The 25,598-nt window shown below is 44.0% G+C and overlaps 1 protein-coding gene across 1 annotated transcript; it reads left to right on the forward strand.

Annotated features, from left to right (window-relative positions):
* The first annotated feature begins 9,422 nt into the window (after positions 1-9,422).
* On the forward strand, positions 9,423-24,974 carry SUCLG1 (succinate-CoA ligase GDP/ADP-forming subunit alpha). The gene is made up of 9 exons (XM_050973896.1): positions 9,423-9,527; positions 17,940-18,043; positions 18,883-18,999; positions 19,500-19,712; positions 19,801-19,858; positions 22,175-22,258; positions 22,877-23,028; positions 23,573-23,761; positions 24,721-24,974. Exons 1-9 carry the CDS (start codon positions 9,476-9,478, stop codon positions 24,745-24,747), a joined length of 996 nt encoding a protein of 331 aa, XP_050829853.1. The 5' UTR covers positions 9,423-9,475; the 3' UTR covers positions 24,748-24,974.
* The last annotated feature ends 624 nt before the right edge of the window (positions 24,975-25,598 follow it).

Genomic DNA, 25,598 nt, shown 5'->3' on the forward strand with positions numbered 1-25,598 from the left:
GCAATGCTTGGGGAGGTCAGCCCAAACAGTCAAGGCAAAACAAACAAGGAAACTTTGGTGTCTTGAGGATGATCCCTTGGGGCATCTCTGATACTGCTCCAAGCCCTGAGGATGGGCTGGTCCAATGGGCAGAGTTTGGGAAGTTCACCACGGGGAGGAAACCTCCCTGGGTCTCACAGGGTGCTTCCCAGGCTGACATGGGGCAGAGGAGGGGCTATATCTATATCATATATCTATATCTATACCTAATCTATATCTGTATCTATATCTAAATCTATGTATATCTATATAATCTAAATCTAAATATATAGTCTATATCTATATCTATATCTATATCTATATCTATATCTATATCTGTAGTCTATATCTATATAATCTATATAATCTATATATATATAAAATCTATATCATCTATATATATATAAAATCTATATCATCTATATATATCTATATCATCTAAATCTATATCTGCATCTATCTATATCTATATCTATAGCTATGATTAATATTTTCATCTAGGATTTGTTAGATTGATTTAGAAAAATCTGGGTTACATATTGAGGATGGGGGGGTGGTTGAAAATATTTCTCTTCTCCCTTTTCTTCCCTCTTTTCTCCCAGGTAAATTGTGGGCCAAGTTTCTCTTCCCTCCAGTCACAAAGGGAGTTGGCATCAGGCTTGGGAGAGCTGTGATTTGGTGTCATCTCAAAAGAAAGCACCACTGAGTCCAGCAGAGAAGCTCATTTAGCAAAGCCTGTCAGCTTGAACAGACTCATTGGCCTCAGCTGGTTTTAGGCTGCATCTGAAGTCAGATGGACAAAGCATTGTTTTAAAGTGAGGAAGAGGAATTTGACTAAAGCCACTGTAATAATTAATCTTGTGATGGGCAAGTCATGCAAATTAGGTGAATGTAGAGAGGCTGGGAACTCTCTGCCCAGGCCTGAGGCAGTTCAGACACCTTTGTACCACTCTGGGTTCCTGTTACAGTGGACAGATGTGGGTCCTAACCCATGGTCCACCCCTGCTCTGCTGTCCACCTCCTCCTCTGCAGTCCACCCCAACGTGGAGGACGCACAACCACTTAAAACCTCACCTTTCAAATACTTCTTGTCCTATGCAAGTAAATCCAACCAAAATCATATTTTGTCACACACAGGTGTGTTTGATGAGTGGTGCTTCACTGTGGTCTCCTACAGGACCTGGGCTTGTGTCATTCTAAACCTGTCAATAATTCCAGTGAATTTAAACACTGCAAATATTTCAGTTTGAGGGTAAATGTGCCTGGGTGTTTCAGTGGAGTGTGAGTGCAGACAGCTAACACTCTTCTGTGGCACCCACTGAAGTGGTGTAGCCAAGCAGAAACCCCACTGAGCTGAGAAATGCCCCTTGCTCAGGAAAAGCAGGCTCCTGCCTGTGCTTCCAATGCCCTGTGATGGAACATATCCCAGAGAAACAGGAGCACCTCCAGTGGGCTCCTCTTGAACCCACTGTAGGTCTGACTCAAGGCTCACCAAGGTAAAAGTGCCATTGATTTTCTGTGGGGTTTTAAATCTGTTTTCCCATTAAATGCATTCAGCTTTTAGAGAAGGGTAGCTGGGACATGACTAATTTAGCTGAACTGGACTTTGCCATTTCATGTCCATTTTAGGGATGAAGTTAAATCAGGTTCATCACAGAACAAGCTGAGTTAGAAGGGACCCCCAAGGATCATCCAGTCCAGCCCGTGGCCCTGCTCAGCACCATCCCCCAGAGTCACCCCCTGTGCCCCAGAGCATTGTCCCAACACCCCTGAGCTCTGCCAGGCTGGTGCTGTGCCCACTGCCCTGGGGAGCCTGGTCAGTGCTCAGCCACCCTCTGGGGGAAGAACCTTCTCCTGATATCCAACACAAACCTCCCCTGACACAGCTTCAGGCCATTCCTTGGGTCCTGTCCCTGGGCACAAAGCAGAGATCTGCTCTTTCTCTTCCCCTCACAAAGAAGTTTTTTCATAATTCAGCACAGTGAGAACATTCCCACCAAGACATTCACTGCTTCTTGTAAGGTGCTGTTTTTCTGACAATCACTTTTGCTTTCTTTTTCTTTGTACTTTTTTATTGGTTTTAAGTTTGGTGGGGTTTTTTTTTTCTGGTTTCTGTTTTTTTGGTTTTTGTTTTTTCACCTTCAGGGAATGCTTTAACAGCAATTTCACAGGAATTCAGTTTTGGTTTTGTTTGCAATAATTGTTGTCACTGGAGTGAAAAAGGAATCCACAGGAGCAATTACTGGTCATGAGAGAGTGAATAGATGAATTAATTATCTTCAGCTTTGCTATTATTTTCATGCACATAATGATTGCACAGGCTGGTGCACTGACTACAGTGTTAAGGGAGGGAGAAAAATTCTCTAAAAGCCTGTGGGAGATAAGTAATTTGAACCACTCCCCAAAACCAGTGTATTTTTCTTTTGTGGCAACCTCAGAGCCAAGACCTGAGGATGAACAGGTTCCTATGGATGACACCAGCAGAGACAGAAATCAGATTGCCTTGGGAACAGAGGAAGAATATTCTTCCCTGACCTTCACATGGGCTGAAGCAACTCTGCTTGCTCCTTCACCTTCCAATCATTTGTCTCTCTGCCACGAGCTGCTAAAATAGGGCAGAGATAGAGCCAGCCTCTGTGGCAGTTTGGCATCTAAAATTAGCTCCTGCAACAGAAAACACCTCGAGTTTGGCCTGATTAAGTTCAGTTGATGTTATTGCTATTTCTTCACTATTTCAGTGGGAGGAGGTGGGTGGCTGCTTGTGTGTTCCAGGACCATCAAGCATCAACAACCACAGTGACAACACAAATGCCATATGCTACCCAGGGAAAGTGCAGGAAAGTCACTGCCAGCACTGAAATTATCAGAATAAAGGCAAAAATAATATCATAATATCCTGTGGTCACTTTGTTTTCGTGCCTCCAGCACAGGGTTTGTGTCCCACATCAACTTCTTCTCCACAGCTTTCTGCAGTAGTTCCAAAGGTCAGGGTGGTCCTGCACACGAATTTTCTTTCCTATTGAACAAACTGCAGAGCCTTTTTTGCCCAAAACCAGAGGATTTGAGAAACACATGATTATTTTTTTCCTCAAGAAAAGTGTGTCCTATAGTACCCTGCACCTCCTGACAACAAAACCTTGGTTATGCTTAGTTGTCTTTGTATTTTGCTCCTCAGTTAAACCTGCAAAATCTGTTCTTCAGCCGGGGCTGCTCAGGAGGGAGCAGTCAAACAGTGAAGCAGCTGTGACATCTAGTGGTGTTTGTGGCTGTTACAATGCACGGAAAAACCCGGGAATCGTGCAATGGTTTGGGCTGGAAGGGACCTTAAAGATCACCTTGTTCTAACTCCTACCAAGGGCAGCAACATCTTTCCCTAAACCAGGCTGGTCAGAGCCTCATCCTCGAACAATTGCAGGGATGGGGCAGCCACAGCTTCTTGGCCAGTGAAAAATAGATACCAAATAATAATAAAAATGAAAAATAGGTATACTTAGTGAAAACTGATTTTGTGCTTTAAAGGATAAATAGCCAGAGGGATCTCACTAAGGTCTTAAGTGCTGCCATTGCAGTGCCTTCACCACTGCTGCTCCAACTTTACCTGCAAGGATGTGAAATGAGGATTAGCCCCTGTGGATTTAGTTTAGACATTTGTATACATTTTGTAGACATTCAAGCACTAGTCCTGAAGCAAAGGATTTCAGTGGAACATTAACTTGGTCCTGCAGAACTTTGCACACTGACATTGCTGTGTCAGCAAATTTTCTGCAATTTCTGCAAAATTAAAAACCTCAAATAAAAGTCTTCTCTTTAGAAAACATCTGGGTTTTTTAATGTTGTCAGTTACTTTTGCAAGGACAAAGCTGGCTTCAGTGTAACAACAAATTAGAACAAAACTCTTTTTTTCTTTAGGTGAAGACAAATCCTGCCATGGAATAAACCTATATTCATATTTTATCTGGGGCTATTAAGCCTCCAGAAAAATGGGGGACTCTAGAGAACTTCTACTCTTCATCAATTCCACAGTGCTGGAAAAGAAAAGCAATTTTAGTGCAGAAAAATTCCAATGGATGTGTTTGTGAAGCTGCTGTGGCCAGCTCTGGGATTTCCACACTGCATGTGTCCTGTCTGACCACCAAAAATGAGCTGATGGCATCCAATAAAAGGGAATAAAAATGTGTAATTTATCAGCTCAGCACTTCTTAAGGTGTTGACATATATTCAGATTGGGCAGGGCTCTGAGAAACTTGGTCTAGTGCAAGCTGTCCCTGCTCATGACAGGGAAGCTGCCTAGAGGATCTTTACATGTTCCTTCCAACCCAAAGCATTCTGTGGCTCTATGATGCAGAATTAAATAAGAGTTGCAACTAAGCTCCTCTTTGTGCCTTTGTGTGTGTGTCTCCAGGAGAGGTGGGTGAATATCACTGGAACTAAGGGAATAGCCCCAGGAGACTGCTGGAGGGACAAGTTTGTCCCCTGGGGATAAGAAAAGCCACCAGTTCCTGCTGCAGGACCCCAGAGCCTTGCTCTGCCCAGCCCAGCTGTCCTGCAATGGCCCAACCAATGTCCCTATGAAACAGCTGATGACAATGATGGGGAACAGGGCAAAAGGGAAAGAGCTGGATTTACTGCTCTCCCTGGTGAAGGTGAACACATTGTTCCATGTGTTTGTGACTTCTGTCTGTGATCAGACCAGACCTGATCTGTTGTAGGCTGTGCTACATTTAGCCAGGTTGAGACCCTCCTCTTGGTTGTGGATTTTGGGTGCTCCCAGTCCTCACCACTCTCTTATTTTCTGATGCTCATGATGTTCAGAATTATGGCTTTCTTAACCCCCACAGGAATAAAAAAATTCATTGCTTTATGACTAAATATACAGAGACACATGAACCACAGCATTTCAGGCATGCTGCAGTCAAAAGGAATGTTCCTATTTCCACTGCTGCAGTTCTGGCCCTTAGATGTCAGGGTTTTATCAGCTTTCAGCTTAACTCGTGCTGAGATGCACCCCACAATCCTGAAACCTTAAAAACCAATGTGCCCTCCAGGGAAGAAGACTTGAGTTTATTTATTACACATTGGTATTCAGTGGAATCTTTTTCAGGGCAAAGAATTAGGGTTGGAATGAAATGGTCTTTAAGGTCCCTTCCAACTCAAACCATTCTATGATTCTATGAAAGAATTAACAGCCAAACTCAATTCCTGACAGCAAGGGGAAAAGCCATGGCCAGAGGATTTGCTGGCATATGCATTTCAAGGAACTTGCATCCCATTTTACTCCTGCTTCTCTCTGTGTGGTGGAGGCTTTGCAGGATCCTGTATCCTGCTCCAACACCAGGAAAACCCCATGCAGGGTCTCTGAGAAGAGAATTTGTCCCAATCTGCTGTTTTCTCCTTGTGAACCCCTCCCATCTTCAGGTCTGCTTCACTCCTTGTTACCAGCAGTGCAACCTGATGATCTGGAAATGCAGGTCTGCAGGATGTGACCTTTCCCAGCTCTGTGAGGCAGCCCCAGGTCTGACACCCCTGTTTTCAATAAACCAGATCACTGTGCTTGGCTGCCCTGTCTCCAACAGGGACAAAGGCAGTGGGAGGTGTATGGCTGCAGCCCAGTGAGCTGCTACAAAAACCCATCAAATGTCAAGCTTTTCTCTAAGACCTGGAGCTGCTGAAGCATTTCTGGCAAAATTTACTGAATAAAATGAGCAAGCTCTGATAAGCCCCTGATATGTGACAGAGCCAGACTTGGTTCAAATCACAGAGCAAAGGAAAAAAACCCACTATTTGGATGAAGATCACCCCAAGTCTTTGGCAGCATATTCCTTCCAGGAGAATCCAAGCCATGATGAACCTGAAAGGATCATTTTGGGGCCAGCAGGCTGCAGGTGTCCATCCTTAGGACTTCCTACTGATGTTGATGTTGTGATCACAGTTGGTGCCAAGCTGAAATCTGATCTCCTGTTTGTGAAGCACTGTAGAAATGTCAGCCTCTTTAGAAACACCAAGCCATGGCACAGCTAGGGGACCAGGGGTAGTGTGTGTATGTGCTTCTTTATTTTCATTTGGCATTAATAATACTGAGCCCCCCAAAGTAACTATACTGATAGTACCACAGAAGTTTGCAGGATTTTTCAGAAGCAAAGTATAGAACTTATTTGCTGAAAGCTTAATGGGGAGTGCACAGAGCAGAGCAAGTTGGATGATCCTTTTCTTGCTCCACCTACACTCTCCCTGCCGTAACTTTTCACTGGTTTTTATCTCTCCTTTCTGGAGTTACACAAGTCCCAGCAAAGTTAATTTCTAACTAATTCCTCAGCAGATGCTCTCAGCCATAGCTCTGTTACTGAAAACCACAGGCTCCAAGTTAAAAATAAAGCAGGTTAAAGCACGAGTGTGGCTAATCCCTTGAGGGAATCCTCAGCTCTGAATTTCTCTGTGCTCTTTTCTAACGAAAGGAGAGCAGTGGTCCAGCTCCTCCCAGTCACTTTCCCAGGGCTGAGATGCTGGGATTATTTTTACATACAGCCTATAAATTAAAGTATAGAAACCCACAAACTTGTCTGTGTTTAGAAGGGTCAGCTCCCCTTAGCTGCTGGAAGCTGGATAGACATGAGGCCAGGTTTAGCTTCACACTTGGGCTCCTGCCTTGGTTCCAGGGAGATGGGGAATGACCACTTTGTTTGCACATCCCAAAGTTCCAGTGACAGGAGGTGATGATGCCACTACAGCTAACAAGACTCACAAGAATTTCAGGCTGCTGGGTTGTTTTTCTGAGGGTAGGATCAGACATCAGCTCAGATCAGACATCAGACAGCAATCAGACATCAGCTGATGCCAGAAATGTAGGTCCAGAGTCATCACTGAGGTGAGTAAGGGCTAAACCAGCTCAAGAACTTGTCCCTGGTTTAGCAATTCCTAAATAGAGGTTTCCCCTCCAAGGATGGCCTTCCTGCTAAACCCTCCCTCCTGGAACCTGCATTTGTCAATGGGATGTCTTTTAGCTCTGGCCAGCACCAGGAGACAAACCTGCTTCAGATTCTGAATAGGAAATCAGGGGTGTGTTTGATGCTGTTAAATACCTGCCCACAAAGTCCATTTTGTGGCTGTACTGACTGTGCATTTTGTACAGATGCCTGGCTAAAGACAACCTGAAGTTTTTTAATATGTCTGAGTTTATTGTATGGATGAAGCGTGTGACTCCTGCCACACAGTTGCAGAATGGCTTGGGTTGGAAGGGACATTAAAAACCACCTAGGTCCAACCCCCTGCCATAGGTGGGGACACCTCCCACTAGACCAGGCTACTCAGAGCCCCTTGAAGTCTGGTCTCAAACACTTCCAGGGATGGGGAATTCACAGCTTTTTGGGCAACAAGATTAGCCTGAAGGATTTCTGCCTGGTGGGAAGCTCACCATAGTGTTTGTGGCATAAGGGGCTGCAGTCCTAGGACAGTGAGCAGTCCTTTGGCCACTAGAACTGGGTCTGACCTGAGCTTTGTGAGGCAGCCCCTGTCACTGCTACCTGAGTGTTGATAATTGCTGCATTGTTTCTCCCTGGGCTGAATGGTTGAATAAATCAGCAAAATTAATGATGGTGGGACAGAGTGTTCTCTGACAGGAACTAAACCACTGCACTAAAAAAATTGAAAAGAAGTTTATTTTTCTTCAATTCCATGTATGTCTGGCCAATTAGATATTGTACAGCTTGTTTCTATACCCTGAAACTTCAAGAGTTAGAGTATGATGCCTTGCATTAATGTTAATTACAGAATCAAGACTCTATACACAATAGCTTTTGAAAGGTTTTGAATGCAAATGACTGAAGAAATATTTCTGCCACTGAGGTTTGGAAAAAAACCAAGCCATCCAACCAACACCCCCTACCCTCACCTTACATGATCCTATTAAAAACAATAAAAATGTGAAATGTTTCTGTATACAGAATGACAATGCATTGGCAGCTAACTCAAATTCTATATCTCCACAAGAGTCTTAGTGAAAGCCTCAAGGAAAAATTCATTTGAAAGTGGATCCAAGTATAAATCTTTTAGTAGTGAAGACGTTCTTTATAAAATCAGTGTGTGTGTGTCCTCCTAAGGGGCTACCTCACGAGAAGCTTGACATTTGGATGCTTCATTCATTACAGCCTCCTTCCAGCCTCAGTTTTAGGAACACAATTAATTAATAAATCAGGAAGAAATCAGAGTATGACTTTGCTTGTTTATTTTTGCTCTGAAGCAATACTTTGTGTCTTCTCAACCACTCCCACAGCTCTCCACACCCCATAAATATACAATTATTTGTACTGGTTATATTTACAGGAATCTTTCTGGAGGCAGCTGATGGCATGGGTTGGATCAGGTAATGCACTGTGGTTCCTGTGCTCCTGTGAGGTGATGGAGTCACGGAATCACAGAACAAGCTGAGTTAGAAGGGACCCCCAAGGATCATCCAGCCCAGCCCCTGGCCCTGCTCAGCACCATCCCCCAGAGTCACCCCCTGTGTCCCAGAGCATTGTCCAAACACCCCTGAGCTCTGCCAGGCTGGTGCTGTGCCCACTGCCCTGGGGAGCCTGGTCAGTGCCCAGCCACCCTCTGGGGGAAGAACCTTCTCCTGGTATCCAACACAAACCTCCCCTGACACAGCTTCAGGCCATTCCCTCAGTGCTGTCACTGTCACCACAGAGCAGAGATCAGTGTCTGTCCCTCCTGTTCCCCTCAGGAGGAATTTGTACCTGCACTGAGGTCTCCTCTCTGTCCCCTCCAGGCTGAACAGACCCAGCGCCCTCAGCCTCTCCTCACACGGCTTCCCCTCCAGGCCCTTCACCATTCCTGTGCCCTCCTTTGGGCACTCTCTGATAGTTTAATGGTTTTGTTACCTTGTGGCACCCACAGCTGCCCCCAGCACTCGAGGTGAGGCCGCCCCAGCCCCGAGCAGTGCGGAACAATCCCTCCCTTGCCCGGCTGGCCATGCTGGGCCTGATGTCCCCAGCACAGGGATGTCCCTCCTGGCTGCCAGGGCACTGCTGCCTCACCTTCAGCTTTCCACTGCCCAGGAGCCCCAGGTCCCTTTCCCTGGCACTGCTCTCCAGCCCCTCACTCCCCAGGCTGTCCGTACACCCAGGGTTGCTCCATCCCAGGTGCAGAATCCGGCACTTTCCCAGTTGAACCTCACATGGTTGGTGATTGCCCAGCCCTCACATTTGTTGAGGTCTCTCTGCAGGGCCTTCCTGCCTTTGACGGAGTGCACAGCTCCCCGCAGTCACTGTCCCTGGCGGTATTTGAGGACAGACTGCTGTGTCCGTAGCGGTGCCGGGTGGAGGCTTGGACTCGATGATCCCGGACCCCTTCCCCACCCTCATGGCTCCCGTGCCTACAATACCCAGAAGGCGCCGCGGAGCCGCTTCCGCCGCCGGGGCGGGCCGAGCTCGGGGCCGCCGCCGCCGTCATTGCGGACGGGACGATGTCTCGCTGCAGCCCCGCCGCCGCCCGCCTGCTCGGCCGCTTCCTCCGCCGTGAGTACCGGGACGAGCCCTCCCGGCCCCGCCGCGGGGGCCGCGGGCAGCGCCGGGGCCCGGCCGGGCCGGGCAGGGCAGGGGCCGGGCAAGGTCACGGCGGAGCGCGGCCGGGCGCGCTCGGCCCGCGGGCACCGGGGCGGGACCCGGGCTGTGCACCGGGGAACCCGCGCTGCTCCCGGCGCTGCTCCTGCTTCGCTGGGCGCTGGGAGCGGGGCAGGATCGCCCCGCTGGGGGCAGGGGCACGCCTGGCTGCGAGGGAGCTGTTTGTAAATGTAATGGGAAGTTTCCCGTGCAGGGCGGGCGGCCGCACTGTGGGGGCGCGGGAGGTTTTCTCGGCGTTGTAGCCCCGGAAAGGCTCCAAAGGGCAAGGGCCGGAGGGAGCCCCTAGAGCTGCGGCTGGAGGCCACTGGAGGGCCTTGAATTACCCTGTGGTTTCAGCACAGCGTGCTAAAGTTCCTTCTGTTGTCAAGAATAAGGTTGTAGGCTTCCCTATTTGGAGAGCAGGGGCAGTCTGAGACTGGTAGTTCAGCTCGAAACATTTAATATGTGTTGTTCTGAACATCACAATGGAAATTAAAGTGCTTTTCTCCCTCCGTTTTTTTTTCTTTTTTTTTTTTCCTTTGGCTGCATCCTCTTGAAAAGGAGACTTATAGTGATAGAAAAAGGATAGTGGCTTCCAGGTGAGAGAGAGTAAGTTTAGATTGGATATTAGGAAGAAATTCTTTACAGTGAGGAAACTGGAACAGGTTTCCCAGAGAAGCTGTGGCTGCCCCATCCCTGGACATGTTCAAGGCCAGGTTGATGGGGCTTGGAGCAGTCTGGTCCAGTGGAATGTGTCCCTTCCTATGGCAGGGTGTTGGACTGAGATGGTCTTTAAGGTCTTTTCCAACCCAAACCATTCTGTGAGATCAGTGTGGGTATGCCCAGGCACAAGAGAAGATACTAGGAATGTAAACAGAGAAATTTGTGCATCAGTGTGGTTCTTGCAGCTGGAAATGAATGAACAAACTCAAGCCTACCTCATTTGACTGCAAAAACAAAGTGTTTTTGTCTCAGTGGGATGGTGACTTGAAGGTCAGGTAATGTGATCTTACAACCCCAGGCTGTTCTGAGTGGTTCCTGTGGCACACTTACTGCCCAGGTGGGTATCCATTCCTGCCTCTTGCTCTCCACAAGCAGGATCAGAAAAGTATTTGTTGGCTCTTAATATCTGCCACTTTAGCTTTTTGAATTGGCTCCCCTGGGCGCAATAAGAATTGGTTCTGATGGAGGGGAACAGATGGGAATGTAGCACCTTCCAATTTATTTTAATTTATACTCCCAGCAAAGCTACTCTTGAGTGCATTTTTATGTGTTAAAACCCCATATTGTTCCCTTTACAAGTAGCAGTAAGAGATTCAGGGAATGGGTATTAAAATCATTTTGAGGGGTAGAAAGGGAGCAGTGAAAGAAAGGAGGAAGTGGCTCAAGAAGTGTCTTTTTACAGCTGTTCCTGAAGTCTTTCACAGAAACTCCTGCAAGATGAAATAGTTCTTCATTGGAAATCTTTGGTTTGATATTCTTTACCCTTTAAAGACTGCTGAAACCTTAAATTTGGGCTTTGTACATACATTTTCACTAACAACATCTGCTTCTGTGAATGATTTGAAATCATGAGTGTCCAGTGTGTTCTGTTGCAAAAGAGATGCAAACCTTGTTTTTGTTGGTGTGTTGCTGAAGGAAACATGCAGGGTGTGTATCCTTAAGGTTGAGATCAGGAAGCTGTGGAAATGGAGTATGAAATCTGTCAATAAATGGTGAGTGCTGTTCAAAGGTCAGCTCAGAGCACAACTGGTGAATGGACAGAATCAGGAGAGACCTGTGCTTGTCCATACCCTTGAAGAGTTTTTGTGGGCATCTGAACTGACTGGAGAGTCAGCATTAGGGGTTCCATGCCCTGGATGTGTTAGAAGGCTTTGGAGAGCTCTTAGATTAAAAGATTACAGTAATTATGTGAGTAACCCTGGCAGAGGATTGCTGCAGAAATAAAAACCCAAACTGAAGAATTCCTTAATTGTTTTTGTATCAACAGTGTGGAGGGAGGAAAGCTCACAAAGTTTTACCTGCTCACATTCTTGGTGGAGGATACGTGGGGAAAAGCAGCTTGGCTTGCAGGAGGTAGTGGATTTGTACTGAGGAGAGACTGATTGGAAAACAGAGATGTGTTGAAAGAACTGAAAGTTTTCTGGATGTCATTTCCCACTGGTTGTAGATTTGTTTTAATGTGATGGCTGTAGTGGAGACATTGCATCTGCCCTTTGCAGCCTGATTAATTTACTTAATTCCTCAACTCCTATTTCATGGCCACAGGTCTAGGTTTCCATCATTAACAGGAATTTGGCAAGGGGAGGGTGAGAGAAGAGAACCCGGGGACTGATAAACAGGAATCCTGGAGTGCACAATCCTCTTACACAAAGGATATTTTGAACAATCCCTCAATAGCATGAAGGCTTTTTTGTCATCAAGGAGCACCTTCTGCTGATGTAACTGATAACTTCAGGGGTGAGCTCTGGGGATGGGGTTATGCTCCTCTGCACTGTCAGGAGCTCCCCAGAACTGTTCCTGTTGTGTCCTCCTCAGGCCTTGAATTTGTTGGCAGAGGAAGGAGAAAGGAGATGGTCATAAAAATGTAAATTAAACACATGGAAAACATTGAAAGGAACTCTGAGGAGCAAGCTGAAGGCCCATACCTGATGGGAGATAAAGAGGGGGGGTGGGGTGTGTGTGTGTGGAAAAAAGACGCAGCCTTTTAAGTAGCACTCCTCATACCTCATACAATGGAAAAGAAAGTGCTTTTCTCTCTCCCTCCTTTTTTTCATCTTTTTCCTTTTCTCTTCTTCCCTAAGCTTCCCCTGCACTGGCCTCCATTTCCCTCACTTTTATTGGAGCTCCTATGATTTCTAAGGCTTTCTTCTTTCCTTACATAGGTTATAGAAAAGAAAAGGACTGTCCTCCATCATCTCCAAGTTCTGTGGCTATTTCAAGGAGCAATAGAGGAAGAATTTCACTTACTCTTCTTTCCTTAAATAGGTAATAGAAAAGAAAGGGAATATCTTCCTCCATCTCCAAGTTCTGTGGGTATTTCAAGGAGCAATTTCAGTCTTCTGGCAATGTAGGTGTCAGCTCAGGTCATTGTGGAGACGAATCTGCTGTTTCACCTTGCTTAATGCTGGGCTTTTTTTATGAGCAGCCTCAGATGCTACCTCAGCTTCCAAATTTCCTTATTTTTTTGGTTTGGGGTAAATGTGAGTAAGAAGGAGACACTTTGATTGGATTTGTGTCCATAGGAAATCTTACAAGAAGACCTGATAATAGTAAGTTTTGAGCTTTGTATATTTTGGATGAAGAAGAGATTCAGCCTTTAGGATCTGTGCTCTCACCTGTTTTGCACAACCCAAATAGAGAAGGGTTTGGACTAGATGACCTCTAAAGGTCCCTTCCAATCCAAACCATTCTGTGATTCCATGAAATGCAGCTTGAGTTGCATTGTTTTTTTCTAGAAAGGCTTGTTAACTGTAATGCACAAGTGAGCTTTAAGTCCTGCTTGAGCCTTGGGATTGTGAGATTTTTTCCCCTAAGAGGTAAATGAGGTGGATTTTCCAGTAATTTGTACTGCAGTGAGTTCTGCTCTTGGCTGGGGCCTCGTTGCCTGGAAATGCCAGAGGAGCCAGCAGCAGTGTGTGGTGATGGAGGAACTCTCTCTCTTAGTTTCTAATAAGGTTTCTTGACTCTAAAACAGCTGGTGTTCCATATACAGGCTTATGCCCCACTGCTAAATTTAGATATTGCTTTTCAGATCTCCCCTGAGACAGCAGGGGTTGGAAGCAGAGGTTGAGCACTTTTCATAACTGCTGGTTTTCCTATACAATGGACCAAAGTAGGCTCTTACCACAGTACATTTCACTTTTGAGCCAAGTAGAAGTTAAAGTATTGAAAAGCCAAAATAAATCATCCTTTATTTGTGTAACTTTATTTTTAAACCACAAACTGAACAAGGGCGGGGCAGAAATTAACATTGTGCCTGGGAAAGCTTGTCCAGTCTCTTATTTTATTTTTAATACACTTTGCTAAAGGTCTGTTACAGGCCTTTGTTGGACATGGTAATGTTATCTTAGAACTCTGACTTGACAAAATGTAACATTTTCCCTCTGCTTTTGGGAAGAGTTAGATTTGATAAGACTTTTCCTTATGCTCTAGGACTTCATCTGGAGCCTTCACCTTTGGCCTATAATTTAGATGGGAGCATTAAAATAGCATCACCAAGGGGTTTGGCCTTGCTGGTTCACAGCTGAAGAGCATTTTCTTTTAATTTTTTTTTCCTCCAGTCTTCATGAAGCAGCATGCATTTACACCTAAGCACCCAGTTTTTTTTTGTAGTAAAATCTATTGTCTGGATGGGTTTGGAAGTTGTGAAGCAGGTCCTGGGTGGAAATTGAGGCTTGGCTTCTATTTCTGACTCATACCTGCTGTGAACTTGGGCATGCCGTTTCCACTTTCCACCTGTTTCCTTCTCATCTTGTATCTGTCTTAACTATTGAAATTGCCAGCTGCTTGCACCCAGGGCTTGCTGTTTGTGCCACGTGGAGCCAAAGCTCATCCTGACCCATGGCCCTGCTGCTCCTGCTCTGCTGATAACTGGGGTAAACCTTGCTGCTGCAGGCAGGGCCAGGAGCACAAGTACAAAGCTGTATCAAGCCATTTGAAAAACCCCAGAAACTCAGACTCTTCCACCCCAGAGACTACAGGGTGATTTTGAGGGTTTTTTGTCCATAAATTGCTTCAAAAATATATTGCTCTCCAGACATTTGCCCATCTAAGCTGCCTGCCTCTGGAGACAGCAAAGGGCTCAAATCCATAGCCAGGATTTTTGAACCAGCTGTATTTTCTCTGAAGGAAGGCCATACAGTAATGTAAGAAGCACATGGTTTTCAGGGGTAAATCCATACATAGCTTAAATTTTAAGCTGCTGTTTAGATATCAGTGCCTAATTTGTTTTTTTTTTTGATAGTTTAGAAAATTATCAAAAGCTTTTTATCCTTGAAAAATATATTAATACTGTTTTCTGAAAATGGAGGATTGGCAAACTTAAGCTTTCAAAAACATTTTTCTGCAATGTTATAAATATCTGAGAATAGATCTGGAATGAACAGTTGAACTGGGAGTCTACAATTGCTGTAAGGTGTAGAGAAATGTGACTGTTTGTCAGTTTGTCAGCAACAAAGAGACTCTGGAGTCTCCCTCACTGGAGATATTGAGGAACCATCTGGACACAATCCTGTGCAATGTGCTGTATGATGACCCTGCTTGAGCAGGGAGGACCAGCTGACCCATTGTAATCCCTTGCAGCCTGACCCATTCTGTGATTTTTATTTTCTTCATAGTACTGAAATTGCTCAGTGACAGATAGGTGACCAGCAAGCATCCTTCTCTTACTTTGCAGGTGGATTTGTCAGTGGTTGGGCACAGGCTCTGTAAAACTTAGATCTGAGTCAGTTTTTGTTGCCTGTTTGTTCTTTCCCCTTGCAGGCCCATTTTCAAACAGTCATTGCCATTCTCCTGGAAGCCTGGAGTGTTCTCCCCAAGGCCTCACTGGGGGTAAGGACTGTAACAGCTCCTTCTCAAGGGGAATCATCCTCTGCTGTCCTCAGGGTTGGGTGTCACCCAGGCACATCTTGTGACAGTGAGGGATTGCCTGAGTGGCTGGGCTCAGGCAGATAATTCCCTGCTCTCCTGACCAGCATTCCAGCTGTTCCTGGTTTTGTTTTGCCTCTCCTTTGCTGGAGGCAGGCTGCTCTTCACCAGATGTGTCTTTGAGTTGATTCAGGTGCAGGGCCTTGTAGCCCTGCCTAGGAAGACCAAGTGCTCAGCCTAGGACAAAGATCATCCTGTGCTGTCTCTGTAGCAGTGGCTTCTCTCTCCCCTACCACAGCCAGCCTGGAAGCCTTGCTCATTAAATCTCATCCTTAGACATATTCTCATAAAATCATAGAATCACAAAATGCTTTGGCTCAGAAGGTGACCTTAAAGATCATCTTGTTCCACCCCCCTACCATGGGCAGGGCCACCTTCCACTAGACCAGGTTGCTCCAAGCCCCATCCAGCCTGGCCTGAAACACTCCAGGGATGGGGCAGCCCCAACTCTGGACAACCTGTGCCAGGGCCTCACCACCCTCACAGTACAGTTTTTTTCCCCCTAATATCCAGTTTAAATGTGCTCTTTCACTTTGAAGCCATTCCACCTTGTCCTGTCATTACATGCCCTTGTCAATAGTCTTGTTCCATCTTTCCTGTAAGTTCCCTTCAGGTACTGGAGGGAATTGAGTCACCCCAAAGGCTTCTCTTTTCTAGGCTGGGCAGTCCCAATTCTCTCAGCCTATCCTCATAGCATCCTCATAGCTCCATCCCTCTCATCAGCTTCCTGCCCTCCTCTGGATTCACTCCAGCAGCTCCAGGTCCTTCCTTTGCTGGGCCCCAGAGCTGGACACAGCCCTGCAGGTGGGGGTCTCACCTGAGTGGGGCAGAGGGACAGAATCCGCTCCCTCACCCTGCCTAAGCTGTTTTGTATGCAGCCCAGGAAACAATTGGCTTTTTTATGGCTTTTCCTAAGGATTTCATGTGGATTTTGTCTGTTACTGCTTTGTATTTCCTGGCATAAGGAGTTCTGCAGGAGTATTTGTGGTGATTTAGGTTAACACCCTGCAGGTCACTAAGCTCAGGTGCACTTTTGCCACTTTCCTCACAAGTTTGCTGCATCCTAATCTGTTCCTTTCTGTATGGAGTTTTACTTTGTGTCTGTGGGAAGTTGAGGATTTGCTGCAGCTCCTTAGAGATCAGCAGAAGGTGGCTGGAGTTAAACCCTGGGTTTGCCAGCCTTTCTAAGAACAGAGTAAGCACTTTAGGTTTAGCAGTAGCACTGATGTGTGTAGGCTGCTTCTGGCATGGTTTGTTTTTTCTCTTCACTCCTTTGAATACAACTGAAGCATAAAAGCAGTGTAGCACTAAACTTTAGTTGGCAAGAGAGAACTGTGAAGCTCTGATGGAAATGTGTGTGTATGTGGATCTTAAAAAGTTGCTGCATAGATTTACTAACCCATAGAAATTCTGTTACAATAATAATTTAATAATGCATCTTAACAAATTCTGTGCATTATCATAAAGATACTTTTTTGCTTCTGTCTCCTTAAAAGCTTTTACTCTTTTACTAAAAAGAGAAAAAGGAAAAATATTCCCTTGTTCAGATGTGTCTGGGTATGTATATGGAACAGTCTGGGCACCATGATTCAGGGTCTGTTATTTTGATTTCAACTGCACTATTTACTTTCTTAAGTCTTAGTTGCTGAAGTTTTAAAAGAGCTAAAGGGGTAAATAGTAACATTTTGGTGTATATATTGGAGATCCTGTATTAGGATTGTGCCTTCCCAGGGTCACTCTATGTATAAATTAAGGTTTTTATGTCAGACACTTGCAGGGAGTAAATTGATTCTGATCCCCTCAAAACTGTGGTGTGTGAAAAAGCATATGGCAATAAATGTAGGGGTGCATCCTATTTCTACCAGAAGCCCTCTCTTCTCATCTCAGGCTTTCTTCTGTGGTAACATTCTGTGCATTTGCTGTCATCATTCCTTTCCCTTCAGCACAGATGCAGACATTCCCCTTGGCTTTTTGTTGCCAGCACACACTGTGCTCTTTTTCTGCAACTGTGCTGTTTTCTTCTCTCAGCACCAGAGTTGTGAGAACTAAATTGACAATCACTCTAGTGGAGTATCTGGAGAGCTGTGTTTCCTCTCGAGCCCAAATGTGTGTCCAGCAGTGATTCCATAGCTAGGAATCTGTTGGGAAGAGATCTCTTGCTGTCTTACATAGCATCAGGTTTTTCCTGGGCTGAGGTACCCTCAAGCTCCTCAGTGTCTCTCATTGTCTGCTCTGGACTGTGCTCTGTTCACAGGAGGTGTCACGTAGTACCAGGGTTGTAACAGCCTCAGGATTTTATCAGGATTTTAGTTCTGCTTTGTGACTTTGCAGAGTGTCTGAGAAGATAAAAACGTGTTTGATTGCAAATGAAAGCAGTGCTGAAGAAGTTGTTTCTGTCTGTCAGGAGGAATCCTGATATTGAGTACTCAGTATGAGAAACCTCTCCTCATTTCTAGTAAATTGAGTAATTGGCATAATAGGGTGAGCTACAGGTGTTTAATGTCTTAGCCTGACAAGCACTGAAGGAGGCTTCAGAGCTGCTCTTGAAAACATGAGCTGCTCATGATTTTTTAATACAAGCATTGATTGATATGCACTCACTTGGTAGGACAGTTTTTGACTCAGAGTCTACCAAAGGAGTGGATTAATGGTTTGTGCTCTCTTCTCTTTTCTCTCCAGTTCAACAGAATGGAGTCCGACACTGCTCCTACACAGCATCCAGGAAAAACCTGTATGTTAACAAGAACACAAAGGTTATCTGTCAGGGTTTTACAGGCAAACAGGTATGTTTGTAAGTTATTCTTTCTATCAGCCTTTCAGTCAGAAAGTTAATTGCTCAGAAAACATAGTTATATATGAAATGGATTATATACTGCCTTTGTCTGTGTTAGGAAGCTGGAGTTCCTTCACCATCAGGAAGGTCCCTTCAGACTGTAGTTGACATTGTTTGGCCCAAATACTCGTGGACAAGCTTAAAAGTTGGTTTTGAGTCATCTCTGTTATAGTGCTTTTCATTTTTGTTTTTCATATTGTATACAGCTGAAAGGTTTTCTTTGTAAAAGGCTATTTGCAAAAAAAAAAAAACTGCAAAAACCTGCCCATTTTCAAAGTGCTTCTTTCACAAATGCGTTTCAATATCAATGCCTGTGAACTATATTTCTGATTTTATTTCAGGATATTTAATAATTTTCTCAGATTCACTCTTTTACACATTTGCAGGCAGAGAAGGCTGCTTTTGTAAAACTGTGAGCTAGTCATGGATGAGCATGCTAGTTTCTATTTCACTGTAGTGTTTGTCATCTGCCAAACCTGATGTGGGAGAGAAACTCTGTCTACAGGTGTGTTAGCAGCACACAACAGAATACCCTTGAGCATGAAACTACAGTACTATGATTGAAAAAAAAAAAGAGCATATTAGCATATTCCAAATGCATTTAAAACATGTGGATGCACTTGCCAGAATATCTGATTATAAATATACATATATATGTGAAAACTGCCCTTCTTATTGCAAATTTCAGTGACATAAATTGCCTTCAGAATTATAGATAACATCAATCTTTTTGGTTAAGTTTATTTGCTATTACATAGCTTCTAACTTTACTTATTTTCTCTCTCATAGGGCACCTTTCACAGCCAGCAGGCATTGGACTATGGCACCAATCTAGTTGGAGGAATTTCTCCAGGGAAAGGGGGAAAAACTCATCTAGGTCTGCCTGTGTTTAATTCTGTGAAGGAGGTAATTTGCAGCAGTGACTGGAGGGCACAGAGTTTAAAGCTGAAGGGCTCCTTATTTCATTGCTCACAATATTTGAGCTGTGGATGTCACTGGGCACAGAGTGAAACAGAAGCCTTGTAAAAGAGGGAGCATTCAGGGTGCTCAGGCATCAGTTTGGCTTCCACTGTGAAGTTCACAGAGCCTGGGTACACTTGCTTTATGAATGCAGCTGGTTTCTGATTGATTCTGCTGTGCACAATGAATTTTTAGCAAACCGTTATGTAAAAGTATTTATGATGGGGATCATAAATATACGGGGGAGATCCTTCCCAGACAGTGGTCAGTTCTCAGCTCCCTGGTTGTGCCCCATCTTCAGGGAATTTAACACTTGCTTAGATTAGAATTGATTTATACATATACTCAATTCATGCCTGAGAATGGATGTATTTTAAATGCCTTGTTGTCAGTTTCTCTTCAGTCCCGCTAAACGCGCGATGTGTTTTTTCTCACGTCCCTTGCAGGCCAAAGAACAAACGGGTGCTTCAGCCACTGTCATCTACGTCCCTCCCCCGTTTGCTGCTGCTGCCATCAACGAGGCCATCGATGCAGAGATGCCCCTGGTGGTGTGCATCACCGAGGGCATCCCCCAGCAGGACATGGTGCGCGTCAAACACCGGCTGCTGCGGCAGAACAAGACCCGCCTGGTGGGCCCCAACTGCCCTGGGGTCATCAATGTAAGTGACCTCTGCCTTTGCTCCAAGGCTGAACTGTTCCTAGTGCTGCTTTGAATGTTCCATCTGACTTCTCCCACTCTTTCCTTAGCCTGGAGAATGTAAAATTGGTATCATGCCTGGTCACATTCACAAGAAAGGAAGAATTGGTGAGTTTTTGAATATTTATGCGTCATCTAAAACACAAATTTGGTGCTCTAGTGTTTTTCCTCTTGAGGCAAAGCACATCCTGCCCTGGAGAGAGTTGATAACACTGTGGGACAGCTTGTCTGTCCTCAGTTTGTACATGAATTTTAGCATTATCAATCCTGAAGGCCCAAATCAGGAATTCTTCCACAGTAGACACTGGGTGCTGATGGTAGAGACAAAGCAATTGGGAATTCCTGTAGGTAATGTGATTGACTTGCTATCCTCAAAGGAGAGCTTTGAGGAAACTTCCATTTTTCTTGGGATTTGAGAGCACTAAGCTCTCCAACACCATTCCTGCCAACAGCTGGGCTGCTTGGGGCCGGGATCCTACTCTTCAAGTGATCTCAGTACTACAGCAAAGAGAAGAAACTGCAGAGACGTTTATAACATAATTTAGACAGCTATGAAACCATCACAAGTGGAAGACAAAAATACCCAATTTTCAGGCAGTGTGGTAAAGGGCAGGAAGGCAGTGACTTGTTCACTGTTAATCACACTCCCTGTGTGTAATGAGCTATACACCCTGTGACATGCAAGTCTCTTGTCCTGACTTCTGTCAGCTCCTTGTTGTAAACTATAGAAATAACAACTTGATTTTTTTTATTTTCAAATAATGCAGTTCAGGAGCTGTAGAGAAATTTACTCTGAAATGTCCACTTGTACTTAGGTAGAGCTTCATAAATATTGCTGTAAACAGCTCATGCTGCCATTGCCTGTCAGCAAGGTAACCAGTTTCACTTGAGCACAGTGGTACCCTTTGCAGCATTACCTTTTTTTTTTGATGGAAAATGTGTTTATAGTGGGAAAGCCTGTTCAGTGCTGTTGAACTACAGGGACTCAGTGCATTTTTTTAGCATGAGGAGCTCCCTCTGCTATGTAACCACTTCTGGCTTGAGACTAGACTGCACCGAAGGAATGCTGGAAGAAGATGTGTTAGCACTTGTGTTCCACCTCCAGCTTTCACAAGTACCCATAAACCTGGAATTGAAAAATGAAATGGCTGCAATTATGCCCTTTATAAAAACCACTGAGACATTGCTCTATGACTGTAAAAGGGAACATCAACCAGTGTTGCTCTGAGCTCCCTTCTGAATCCAAGTTCTGTTCTGATTTTTTAAATATTTACAAGAAATGTGTTGGAGCCACAAGTTATTAGAATCTGAATGCAAGGCACATCAAGTGCAAAAGAATATTTAGCATCTTGAATCCAGTAGCTCTGCCTTTGCTGGAAATGTTTTCATTGGTAATCCAAGAATCAAGGAATAAAAATGTGGATTTGCCACCCTCCCAGTTTCAGCTAACGTGTGACCTTTGGTGATGTGCTCTTCAGCTTTCTATTACTGTGAGACATCCAATAATCATCTGAATATACTGTGATGCAAGGTATAAAAATAGCCACAGTCTTTGGACTTTCATCTGTAGCTTCTCTGAGGCAATCTGATCTTAGTGGTAAACAGGGAGGCCCTTTCAAACATAGCAAGGAAAAAGCCCTGTGCTAGAACCCATCTGAGCTGGCCAACAGTATAGTTGATAAAACTAAGGTTCTTAGTCTAGTGGTGTATTTTCTCATCTGTTCATGCAATGTATGTGTTACATTCCTTGTTACATGACTTGAAGTAAATGGAAGATGGTGTCTGTTTTTCCTGAAAACCTTTTCTTTTGTAGTACTAACAGAAGACTCGACTTGAAAAAAATGAACAAAAAGCCAGGCAAATATTTTGCCCCTGCTCAAAGCACTGTGCTACCTTCCGTCCTGAATTTAAAACTGGGTCTCTTGTGATATTGTAATGTAAATGCCAGGTGTGTTCTGTAGAGAAGCAACAAATACCTTAATAGTGATAACTTGCATTTGTGCAGCATTTTCCTGTTCTGGAAGATCTCTTGTGTGCCTGGCCATACTGGGGATGTGATTAACACAGAATTCTTTTGTTAACTGTTGAGCTGCAGCTGTGTTTCAAGTCCAGCATCAGCTACTCACATACAAGATAAGAAGTATGTTCTTTTATTTGCTTTTCAGTTTTCTTTTCCGGTAAGGCTTTAGCATGACAAAAGCATTACTGACTTTCTGGGCAGCTTTAGTCCATTGACAGTGAAGTGTAAAAAGATGAAAACCAAGAAATGGTACAGAAAGAATCTTACAGAGTGTTTTGGCAAGGACAGCTGGAAAACCTGGAATCTCATGTTGTTTACTGAGGTGATTTTCATTACTATAAAAACAGCTGCCTCTAGTTATGTGCTGTGTTAGTGGTAAGTTTATCTTCTTTTCTTTCCTCAAGGTATTGTGTCAAGATCTGGAACCCTGACGTACGAAGCTGTTCATCAGACAACACAAGTTGGGTTGGGGCAGTCTTTTTGTGTTGGTAGGTGCCCTCTGAATCAGCCTCTTGGACCTAGACTAATCTGCTTTTCCTTCACAAGTGTAAATCCAAAATAATTTCTTTTGGCAAGTGTAGAATTTGCTGAATGGCATTTGTGTTAACAAGTGGGATCCCTGTGTGCTGTGAAGAGTACAGCTCTTCTCTGTTATCATTTCCACATCAGGTTAATAAAAGCCTTAAAACCAGCTCTGAACAGAGAACTGCCAGCAAATATGATGTCAATTTGAAAACACACTGTCCCAAGAAATTTAGTTATAAAGGATGAGGGCATTCTTAGGCATTTAATTGGGTGTGTTAGGTAAATTCAGTTTTCTTACACCAAAATTCTGGAGCTGGCATCTTGGTGCTGCTGTGTTCATAACATTTTGTTTATGGTTTGAAAGGTGAACACTCAGATATCAAAGCTTTGTGTCAATTGTGGGGGAGGTATTTGGAGCAGGAATTTGACATGCTCTGACTTGGGTAGAGCCTTCAGAGCTGCCTGTCTTATGAGCCTGTGGGAATACTCCTCATGCTGAATTTTACTTCTAAACTTGTATTGTAAGTGCAATATCTTTATTCTAAATTACTCTTTTTTTGTGGTTTTAATATTTTTTGTAGGTATTGGAGGTGATCCCTTCAATGGAACTAATTTTATTGACTGCCTTGATGTCTTCCTGAAGGATCCTCGTACTGAGGGGATCATATTGATTGGGGAGATTGGAGGAAATGCTGAAGAAGATGCAGCAGCATTTTTGAAAGAAAATAATTCCGTAAGTCTTAAAACACCTTGCTTCCAGACACTTTCATAGTTAGCCATCTTCTTTTGCCACATCAAGGAAAACTCATTTCAGTCTCTCATCTCTATTTACAAAAACCACAAACAGTCATGGATTTTTTAAAGAAAAAAAGAGTTGAAATTAAGAGTGTTGTCGAGGTTGGACTTGATGATCTTAGAGGTCTTTCCAGTCATGTTCTGTGGTTCTGTGAAGGGGAGAGCATTGTCAACTTTAGAATTTTATTCCTGTAACAATATTTGTAGTGATTTTTTTTTTTTTTGTAGTATGCATGGTCTGTAGAAAGATTTAAAGTTTGTTTGCTTCTGGTTTATGATGATTATCAGGAGAGGAAGTACTCCACACTTCTTTGTGCTGTGTGAGCTGTTAAATAACTTTGCCTGGCGAGTTGATATTTAAACAAAAAATGAACAATTTAAATAAAAAATGAACAGAATAAAGATGAACAAAATGAGCAGTTTGCCACCTGGAACTGCCTTTCCTCTCACCCTCCTCCACATAACACATTTATCTCTTCCAGGGCCCCAATGCCAAGCCAGTGGTGTCCTTCATAGCTGGCCTGACAGCTCCTCCTGGCCGGCGGATGGGCCACGCCGGAGCCATCATTGCTGGGGGAAAGGGGGGAGCCAAGGAGAAGATTGCAGCCCTCCAGAGTGCAGGGGTTGTGGTCAGCATGTCCCCTGCTCAGCTGGGCAGCACCATCTACAAGGTTGGTTCCTCAGGCATTGGCTCATCTAGAGCAAGAAGCCACTTGTGAGGGAATGTGAGCTGGGAGTCCATCTCTTACCCAAAGACTCTGCTGCCCTGAACTTGCTTAAACATAAAAACTATTGGCTGGACAAGCTGAAATTACTACATGAAAGATATGTGCACACAGTTTTATTTAATATTGTTTTATAGAAAAGTAAATGTAGCAAAATAGAGAAGGGATTACATTCTGTTTCAAGTGTAGCTACTTGTTGAAATTGTTTTCTGGATGCAAAGAGCCTGAATTAATGTAAAATATGAGAACATTATTTCTAAATAGGGTATTTGAGGAAGGAGAGCCTTGGCATATAATTCAGATTTATGGTTGAATATATGCTGCTGAAAAACTGAGGTGTGGAATGGGATTATTTGCATTTTACTTAATTCATATCCAGAAAAGGGGATTGCTTCACAGCTAGAGGAGATGCATAATTCAGCTCTGTTAGGTATTTTTTGTTTCCTGTGGTGACTGTATAGTACAGCATCTCCACAGGCTGCTGTGGGATTCTTCCCTTCTTTTGTTGGGCTTTTTCTTTACTGAAATGAAAATCTTGATTTTGTTGCTTCCCTGGCTCGAGTCCTTCACTGTAAGGATTCTACTGCAGTTCTGATACAGAATTGGTGTTTTTCAAGCCCATTAGGCTGTTTCTGGGAGCAAATGGTTCCTTGACAGCATTACAGTCTGGCAGTGACTACAGTCTGGCTTTCCAGAGCTGGCTTGTTAATGTGAGGTGGGAGAATGCTCAGTTTCCTTTCCCCCTAACTTGCACACTTCATGCTTTTTATATTTTAATTTTTTAATACCAATTTTTAATCCTTAACATCAGATTTCCTAAGATACATACAAAGTAATTTGGAACAGAAGAATAATAGAAGCATTTTCTGTTTTCCCTGCTGGTAACATCTGTGTGCTCTTTGCAGGAGTTTGAGAAAAGGAAATTGCTGTAAGAGAAGACACTTTGGAATACTTTCTCCAAAACACCAGTGCAGCACCCGGCCTCCGCTTTTCTTTTGTCTGCTAATCTTCAGTTGCCCCAATGTCTTGACATTGGTCAATGAATTTGACTGGGAAGCCATAAACCTCCTGGCTAAACCTGTTTTGGTGTCTCCTTGTTTCAGACGTTGTCACCCTGTTGTAAATCACAGCAAATTAATAAATCTACTACTAAATCTGATCCATCCTTTGAATTCCTGAGGCAGAGCCGTTTCTTCGGTCATCATAAACAAAATCTTTTGTAACTTAAGCACTGCCCCTTTTTAAGGTGAAGCTGCTTGTAGAGCTGCTTTTAAGGATCAAGGCACTGACTTTATGCACATACCACACTTTGGTTTATTTTTAAGAAGTCCAGTCCTGCTCGTTGGTTGCTGGCCAGTACCTTTGAACAATAGGCCAAAGTTTCCGTCCATTAAACCAAAGCTGTTGGATCTGGAGGGATTGGTGTTGATCCACGTAGCTGGATATGCCTGAGGTCCAGACTTTCTCTTCAAGGCTGATTAGCCATGCACAGTGCAGTCCTCTACTGGCAAGGAGTTCTGTTTGTTGTGTGTAAAATGGAATTGCTACTGATAAAAATTAATATAATTTCACATGCAAAATATATATTCAAAATTGTCTGTAACTATGAAGATGATTTGGTCTTTAGCTGACTTTACCCTGATTTCCACTTTATCTTAACTAGCATTGCACTGCTTGTATTCTGAAATCCAAGGAACAATGGGACATAGTGGAGAACAATTATTATTCTCTAGAAAAGAACATAATAGATACCTTTCTGGTTAACCACTCCAAGAACTGTAAT

Source organism: Serinus canaria, chromosome 4 (assembly GCF_022539315.1).
Source record: "Serinus canaria isolate serCan28SL12 chromosome 4, serCan2020, whole genome shotgun sequence".
NCBI classification, from domain to species: Eukaryota; Metazoa; Chordata; class Aves; order Passeriformes; family Fringillidae; genus Serinus; species Serinus canaria.